Here is a 9,427-nt window from a genome sequence, read left to right as displayed (position 1 = left end):
TTACTGTGCCTCTGCAATGCCAGGATTAATTTAGTGGTGTGCTGTGTCCCCCCTCCCCATCCCAGTGCTGAGAGTGGGTCTTTGCCTACAATAACCTCAGTAGCAGGGTACTGACACCTCCCAACCCCCGGCCTCGCGTTCGCAGCCGCGCGTGCGCCTTCCACTTCGGAAAGTAGCCGAGCAGGTGCTCACGTTGCACGCACGCGCACTGGCTGCAGGTGCGCCTACGCTTCCGTTCCTTCTCGCTCGCGGGGCGACAGGTACGCATGCGCGCTCGCTGCAGGTGCACCGAGACGCCCCCTCCCGTCTGTGAGTGCTCGGCGCGCATGCGCTACCTGCCCCCAGCCCTCTCCTGGGAGCGGCAGGTGCCAGGCGCAACTAGGCGTTCTGCGGGGCGGCTCCTCCCCCTCCCGGGTGTGTGTGAGGAGGCGGCTCGGCGGCAGCAGCAGCAGCAGGTTGGGGCTGGGAGGCTGGGCTCGGAACTGGCCGGGTTCTCCCCCTCCCCCCACAGCGCGCCCGGGGACACAGACCGTCTGGCGGCATGAACCGGACCCACCGCAGCGCTGGGGGCAGCCGGGGCCTCGGCACCATGGAAGTGAAGAGCAAGGTGGGTAGCGGGCCCAGGGCGACGATCCGTCAGGGGCCCTGGGGGGCAGGCGAGACCCCAGTAGAAGGGGGAGGGTGGGGACGTCGATCCGTGAGGGGCCGCCGGCGGCAGGGCGAGCCCAAGTGGATGCGGGGGGGCGAGCGGCCGCCGGGGGGGCGGCGGCGGCGGCGGGGGGTCGATCCATGAGGTGCCGCCGGGGGGGTCGATCCATGGGGGGCCGCCGGGGGGGCGGCGGTGGCGGTGGGGGGGTCGATCCAGGAGGGGCCGCCAGGGGGGGTGTCGATCCATGAGGGGCCGATCCATGAGGGGCCGCCGGGGTGGGTCGATCCATGAGGAGCCGCCGGGGGGGCGGCGGTGGCGGTGGGGGGGGTCGATCCATGGGGGGCCGCCGGGGGGGCGGCGGTGGCGGTGGGGGGGGTCGATCCATGAGGGGCCGCCGGGGGGGTCGATCCATGGGGGGCCGCCGGGGGGGCGGCGGCGGGGGGGGGAGCGCGTCGATCCGTGAGGGGGGGCAAAGGAGCGGCGGAGTGGGGGGACGTGTCGGTCCGTGAGGGGCCGCCGGGGGTAGGGGGAACGGCGGGGGAGCGCGTCGGTCCGTGAGGGGCCGCCGGGGGCAGGGCGAGCCTCAGTGAAAGTTGGGGCCATCAGGAGGGCAGCGTTGGGCGAGGGGGGCATCTGGGCTCGGGGAATCCCTTAGGGGAGCACACCCAAGGCCTGCCTGTGAGTTGTCGGCACGGGACCAGGGCTGGTTCTGCACTAGGTGGGTACTGTGTGGGGGGAGGGAGAGCTGCTGACTCACCTGCAGAAGGTGGCATCAAGAGGGAGATTCCCAGGGTGGGGAGGAAGTCCTGGGTGGTGGGGAGTGTGTCTGCAGGGAAGATCCAGGTTGCCTAAGGGCAGAGGGGTCTCTTGGGGTTTTCAGAGGATCTAGGACAGTTCTTTTTGCTTGGTACCTGTACCAGGGCCTAGGAGTAAGATGATTGGTGTATTGCAGGGGTTTTCAAACTGGGGGTTGGGACCCCTTAGGGGGTCACAAGGTTATTATTACATGGGGGTAGTGAGCTGTCAACCTCCACCCCAAACCCCGCTTTGCCTCCAGCATTTATAATGGGTTAAATATATATAAAAAAGCCTTTTTAATTTATATGGGGGGGTTGCACTCAGAGGCTTGCTATATGAAAGGGGTCAGCAGTAAAAAAAGGTTTGAAAGCCATTGGTGTATTGTGTCACAGTCTTGTGATATTAGTCAAACAGCTATCATCATAGGGTTGACACTAGTAATAATTAATACTGAGTATTGTCCCTGTAGCATAGGGTGACCAGATGTCCCGATTTTATAGGGACAGTCCCGATTTTGGGGTCTTTTTCTTATATAGGCTCCTATTACCCTCCACCCCTGTCCTAATTTTTCATACTTGCTGTCTGGTCAGCCTACTGTAGCCTGATGCCTCCTCTCAGCACTAGCCCCCTTGTCAGATCACTCTTCATCACTTTTTTTCCCTCTATCCCCAACAGGGTTATGGATGATTATCCACTGCAAAACTTGATAGTCTTAACAAAAGTTACAGCATAACTTTACTGATTGGGCAGGCACACTGCTTTCCCTAAAATTACTCCACTGAAGTGTAAAACAAGACTGAGAAGGTTCCCCCTGAAACTGAATATAGACTAACAGAATATATAGGAAAACAAATGCAGACTATATAGGGAAAATTACTAGGGAATAAAGGTGCTCTTCAAAAAATCAGTTTAGCTAACATGATTTGAAATGCCCTTAATACTATGCTTTTTTACTAGACTAGGATAAAAGTGTATTTTTAAAAACATGCTGGCTAACGTGTTTTAACATGATTTAAAGATCTAATGTGAACAGAACAAAAATAAGTTGTCCTGCTAACATGTTTTTGGAAAAAAACATCTTTTGTCCTAGTCTATACAAGATCCTAATTTAGATGCAGTATAACAGTTCTGGAATCTTGTTATCTGCTCATATAACCCACAATTGTCAAGGTGTTGAACTGTGTCTAAACTGGGTGTTAAGGAGTGTTTCATGTCATTTTACCTAAATTGAATTAGCGAGACAAGGTGGATGAGGTAATATCTTTTATTGGACCAGCATCTGTTGGTGAGAGTGTCAAGCTTACACAGAGCTCTTCGATGACAGAAGTTGGTCCAATAAAATATATTGCCTCACACACCTTGCTTCTCTAATATCCTGTGACTAACATGACTACAACAACACTGCATACATAAATAGAATTAGGTAATTTGGGGATTGTCTACACAGGGACATCAGGGAAAATTAATCCAAATTAACTGAAGGTGTGAATTTGAAGTTAGTTAAATGATATTAAATCCCAGAGTGGATGCTGTTGTTCAGAATTAATGTGGCCTTAATTTGGTTTAGTTTAATTCATGTTAATCTAAAAAACACATTTTCCCCTTGTCTAGGCAAGGCTTAAGAGTGCACTTACATTGGGAAAACTTGTATGTTTCTCCACTGATGGAAGCTGTAATGTAGACTGGTTGTAAACATTTTTACCAGTGTGAAGCCTAATCTGTAAATCCTGTGTCCTGTCTATTCTATAGTTTCCATCTTTGTTTACAATAACTGGTAGCTTTAGTATGGACAGGGGAGATGCATTTTTAAGGGTTACGTGACATGGTGGTAAAAATATACCAGCGTTTTCTGTTGTACGTTGTATTGGTGCTAGAGCAGAGATGGGCAAACTTTTTGGCCCGAGGGCCACATCTGGGTATAGAAATTTTATGGCGGGCCATGAATGCACACAAAATCGGGGGTTAGGGTGTGGGAGGATGTGAGGGCTCCGGCTGGGGATGCAGGCTCTTGAATGGGGCCAGAAATGAGGAGTTTAGGGTGTGGGAGAGGGCTCTGGGCTGGGGCAGGGGGTTGTGGGGGGAGGGGCTAAGGATGAGCAGTTGGGGTGCTGGAGGGTGCTCTGGGTTGGGACTGAGGGGTTTGGAGGGCAGGAGGGGGATCAGGGCTGTGGGAGGGGGTCAGGGGGACAGGCTCCAGGCAGTGCTTACCTCAAGCAGCTCCCGGAAGCAGTAGCATGTCCCCTCTTTGGCCAAATGTGGCAGTGTGGCCAGGTGCCTCTGTGCACTGCCCCATCCGCAAGCGCCACCCCTGCAGCTCCTATTGGCTGCGGTTCTCAGCCAGTGGGAGCTGGGGGTTGCGCTTGGGGTGGGGACAGCATGTGGAGCCCCCTGGAGTCCCTGTGCGTAAGAACTGGAGCGGGGACATGCCACTGCTTCCAGGAGCCACGTGGAGCCACAGCACATGCGGAGCGGGGTAGTCCCCCGACCCTGCTCCCTGGCTGGATTAAAATGTCTGAAGGGCTGGATTCTGCCCCCAGGCCATCATTTGCCCACCCCTGTGCTAGAGCAAGTGAGGAACCATGGGAGAATTTCAGAAGATTTGTGTGGACAGAAGCTAAAGGGTGATGGCACCTGCTGACCATGACTCTAAGTGCTAGTTAAGCATGAGTGAAACTGTAGTTGCTCTGAAGTTTTATTCTAACTTTTTTTTTCATTGTAAATGTCAAAATTTGCCAAAGCAAAACATGAGTGTATATTTAAAACAAACCCTTTTTCATCCCAGGCTTCTAGGTCTCAAAAATTGATGTTTTTGAAGTGCTACAGGGCACGTCTTCACTAGCAATGTTAAAATTCGGCTCGTGTAGTCGCTCTAAAAAAAACCAAACACCTCCATGAAGGGCGTAGCTACCAGTGCTGGGGGCGCAGTCTATACTGGCATGTTATAGCACTGAAACTTGCAGCGCTCGGGGGTGTTTTTTCACACCCCTGAGTGAGAAAGTTTCAGTGCCAGTGTAGACAGGCCCACAGTTCGTGGATAAATGCTCTCCTCCCCTCTGAAATCCACCTCTTCAAGCACTCTGTCCTGTCTGACTAATCCCTCATAACTTTCTTGTCCTGTGTTTTGCATAGTGCAGCCTGTCTCTTTAAGAGAGTAAAGTACCATGTAAATACGTGATGACAATTGCAAAAAATATGTTGTTTTGGGAAAGAACACAAACTACAATGAAATTAGAATATTCGTTTTGAAATGGAAACAGCAAGCACTACATTAGAAAAAGCTTTTGAGACTGTCACTTGCATGCTTGTGCAGTTACTGCAATCATGCAGACACAATAAATGTGCTTGTAGTGTATGCATGAAAATATGCAGGTATTTCTGAAAAGCTGGACATTCTACGATATTGTAACTTCAAACATGCTGTCCTTTTTAGCTCATGTGAAATTTTATTTGATGTCTGTCGCATTAAACTGTAGCACTACTGGAAAATTAATTATAAGTAATATACAAACAGTGGCAATATACATAATATGTGGGAAATTCCTTGGATGTTGCATATTTCAGATTCTTGGGGAAACAGTTAATGGAAACAAAGGAGAAGTTCTCTTATTGATGTTATAATAAAGCACACTGCTCTTGACTGAAGGGAGTTCCTCCTGCAGGTTTTATTTACTTTGTTATGCACAGGCGTGACTGAAATCAGAATGTGATTCATTCTACCTTATTGTTCACTAATGTTAGTGTAGTTAGAGTATCTGTAGAACAGAGATATTTGCAGTGAATTCCTTTATTTAAACATCTTTAGAGTGGGGAGGAGTGTTGAAGTTCAGAAGGTATTGAGAATTCTCAATTTGTTGTGCTAACTGTTTGACTCATTATGGTACTAATGAGCAAAAGATAGGGTCCTTGTCTCTGCTGGGTTTTCACAGACTCCCAAGTTGAATGCAACTAAAACTTGATTATATTTTTGAAAATAAATGTGAGAGAGACAGAATTGATCATGACAATAGCAAGGGTCCCATTTGCTATGTGGCACATTAGATCTTAACTATGCAACATGAACTCAAGAAATTTGCTTCAGAGAGGTAGCCATGTTAGTCTGTATCAGCAAAAACAACAAGGAGTCCTTGTGGCACCTTGGAGACTAACAAATTTATTTGGGCATAAGTCTTTCGTGGGCTAAAACCCCGCTTCTTGTCCTATCCTCAGAGGTTAAGAAGAACAATTTTTCTCCTCCTTGTAGCAACCTTTTATGTACTTGAAAACAGTTATCACATTCCCTCTCCATCTTCTCTTTTCCATACTAAACAAACCCAATTTTTTCAATCTTCCTTCATAGGTAATGTTTTCTAGACCTTTAATCATATTTGTTGCTCTTCTCTGGACTTTCTCCAGTTTGTCCACATCTTTCCTGAAATGTGACGCCCAGAACTGGACACACTACTCCAGTTGAGGCTTAATCAGCACGGAGTAGAGTCTTGCTTACGCCACTCCTGCTAATACATGCCAGAATGATGTTTGCTCTTTTTTTTTTTTTGGCAACAGTATTACACTGTTGACTCATTTAGCTTGTGGTCCCCAGATCCCTTTCCGCATTACTCCTTCCTAGGCAGTTATTTCCCATTTTGTATGTGTGCAACTGTTTGTTCCTTCCGAAGTGGAGTACTTTGCATTTGTCCTTATTGAATTTCATCCTATTTACTTCAGAGCATTTCTCCAGTTTGTCCAGATCATTTCGAATTACAATTGTATCCTCCAAAGCACTTGCAACCCCTGCCAGCTTGGTATCATCCTCAAACTTTGTAAGTGTACTCTTACACTCTCTATGCCATTATGTAAATTATTGATGAAGATATTGAACACAACTGGACCCAGAACTGATCCCTGTGGGACCCCATTTGTTATGCCCTTCCAGCATGACTGTGAACCGCTGATAACTATTCTCAGGGAACGGTTTTCCAGCCAGTTATGCACCCACCTTATAGTAACTCCATCTAGCTTGTATTTCCCTAGTTTGTTTATAAGAAGGTCATGTGAGACAGTAGGAAAAGCTTTACTAAAGTCAAGATCTACCACATCTACCGCTTCCCCCATCCACAAGGCGTTTTACCCTGTCAAAGAAACTTATCAGGTTGGTTTGTCAAGATTTATTCTTGATAAATCCATGCTGACTGTTACTTATCACCTTCTTATCTTCGAGATGTTTGCAATTGATTACTTAATTATTTGCTCCATTATCTTTCCTGGTACAGAAATTAAGCTTATTGGTCTGTAATTCCCCGGGTTGTCCTTATTTCCCTTTTTGTAGATTGGCACTATATTTGCCCTTTTCCAGTCTTCTGGAAGCTCTTCAGTCTTCCATTACTTTTCAGAAATAATCGCTAATGGTTCAGATATCTCCTCAGTTGGCTCCTTCAGTATTCTACGATGCATTTCATCAGGCCCTGGTGACTTGAAAACATCTAACTTGTCTAAGTAATTTTTAACTTATTCTTTCCCTATTTTAGCCTCTGATCCTACCTCGTTTTCACGGGCATTCACTATGTTAGACATGCAATCACTACCAACCCAATCTACAGTTGGGGCGTATGTTTATATAGTTACATCGCACAGGGTGCAGAATCTTTCACAGCCCTGAGCAGTGTAGCTAGGTTGATCTAATTTTTAGGTGTAGACCAGGCTTTAACCTTACATGTGGTTATTTGGGCCCGGAGTTAAATATAACAGCAAAAACAAAAATCTTTGCACAGAATCAAAAGTAAACACATTCTCATCAAGACTTTGCATTGGAGCAGATTACTTCAAGACAGAAATAACTGCATACATATTTTGAACCATGTGGCCTGGCCTCTGACATTAGTACATCTGAAAGGTCACCTTTTCACTCAGATCTTTAGAACCTTTCGGCTATGCATTAAGTTTATCATATTTTTGTAAATTAAATCTTTGACCTGGTGAACATTTACTGTATCTTTCAAGTTATCCTGTTGTCTTGGTGTACATTGATTTCTGTCTTACTAAAATCAGATGTCTTTATTGTAGTTTGGAGCTGAATTTCGACGGTTTTCTCTGGAAAGAACCAAACCTGGAAAGTTTGAGGAGTTTTATGGATTATTGCAGCATGTGCACAAGATCCCCAATGTTGAAGTTTTAGTTGGGTATATAGACATTCATGGAGATCTGCTGCCTATCAACAACGATGACAATTATCATAAAGCAGTTTCCACAGCCAATCCTCTGCTCAGGATTTTCATTCAAAGAAAAGGTAAGTTCACTAATTTTGTGTACTGGAAGTGTCCACTGTGTACAAAGCAGTATCCATGCACACGGTCACATATTTTGCCCAAGTCCCAATTAGACATTATCCTGTTTCTCCATGTTGATGTTTACTGACTTCTTACTGATCGTCACTGGGAACCTCCCAACTGTCCTTTGCAGCAGGCTGTTTGGAAATGTATATTGCACCATTTCTGTAGGGCTTGAGATTCCCCTCTGTCCTATAACTCTGCTACTAAGCTACTTTTCTCTCTTTTTTTTTCTTTTACGTTTGGGAATGTCTGTAATACGTTGATTTAAATCCCATTCGCTCCAGGAAAAATCCATCCTCGCTTCAGTAGAAATACTGCTTTTATATGAAGTCTTCATTTATGAACATATTCAATTCTTAGTTTATTCAAATTGGACAGAAACATTAAAGTTGAATCAGCATTCTCCAGTGAATGTTTTTGTATATTGTTTTAAAGGCAGTTGCTCATGTCTGGTTGTTTCCACTGAAAGCTTAACAGTATCATGCATTCATCATATCCTAACTGGACAATAGGATGTTATTGAAATACAAAATAAGCTTGGTTTGAACAGATATCTTCTTTGAAGCAATGGGTATCAGTATAGCTTAAAAAGATTAATCTTATAACCTGATGTATTTTACATTTTGCTAATAAGTGTCATGTTGAATGGTTGCTTATTTCAGCTATCAAAGTTCCAATAGAATGATTATTTCTTATTCAGAATGGAAATTTGTCTTCTCCCACGTCTTTCTTTCAGCAATAGGTGTAATTTTTTGGTCTTATCCTTAAACTCCATCTTTTGAATGCTGTTTCAAAGTATTCATAATTTGTTGCATGTCGAATAAAGCTTTTGCTATCTGTAGTAATTGCTATTAAAAAGATCAATAAAATAGATATTTTCTCAGTGCAAAAATAAATATTTCTGATTCTTCCCAAAAAAAAAAAAAGAAAACTCTTTAGAAAAATGTTTTAACTGAATTTACTCTTTCCTAACAGAACTCTTAATTAAAATTTGTCATTTGTGAACCACCATGTTGCCAGTAAAATGTATTTGCTGTATTTAAGTGTTCATGGAAAGACTGTTTCAATCCTGAATTGGCAGGGAGCTGGACTACATGACCTAATAGGTCTTTTCCATCCCTAGATTCTATGTAAGCTCCTTCAGCAGCCGTATGACGAGAGCAGATAAACCACTTTGTCAGATTGAGATTACTAAGGTTGCATTTATCACCATATGTTTTGTTACTACAGTTGTACATGCAACTCCTTGTACACATGTTAAAATTCATTCTTAAAGCATGATTGACACACAGATTATTTTGGTATAGTATGGGACAACGTTTCTGAGTTCTAGGCACTGACCAGTTTTAATTTTTAAAGTCACTTCCGTAAGTGGTCAGAGGGAAAAACTGTAGCAACCAGCCATTGTCTTTCCTCCCCTTTTCCACTCCTCTTTGATACCAGTCTTATTGCTCTGTGACTCCATGTCTGAGCTGTAGAAGACTAGGAAATAGAGCTCAAAGTTGTTCCCAAAACTGGGTCTCAAAATCAGTCTGACAGCCAGTACCTATATTTATATTGTATCAGTGCGATTACTTTGAAAAAGATTGTACTGAAGGGTGATATAAATTAAAATGTGTTCAAATTGAAAAAATCTGATTTCTTTAATTTCTTCAGTCAGTCCATTATTTAAAAA

General features: G+C 45.0%; 1 protein-coding gene across 1 annotated transcript in view; it reads left to right on the top strand.

Moving 5' to 3' along the window:
- The first annotated feature begins 438 nt into the window (after window positions 1-438).
- The window catches only part of PARD6B (par-6 family cell polarity regulator beta), a 28,241-nt gene continuing 19,252 nt past the window's right edge, over window positions 439-9,427 (top strand). Inside the window, exons 1-2 of the mRNA XM_044986086.1 lie at window positions 439-607; window positions 7,487-7,709. Of these exons, the coding sequence (XP_044842021.1) occupies window positions 542-607; window positions 7,487-7,709 (289 nt within the window). The 5' untranslated portion in view covers window positions 439-541. The remainder of the gene's footprint in view (window positions 608-7,486; window positions 7,710-9,427) is intronic.

This window comes from Mauremys mutica, chromosome 13 (genome assembly GCF_020497125.1).
Source record: "Mauremys mutica isolate MM-2020 ecotype Southern chromosome 13, ASM2049712v1, whole genome shotgun sequence".
Lineage (NCBI taxonomy): Eukaryota > Metazoa > Chordata > Testudines > Geoemydidae > Mauremys > Mauremys mutica.
The sequence above is the reverse complement of the archived record's forward strand: the minus strand, read 5'-3'. Positions and strand labels throughout refer to the sequence as shown.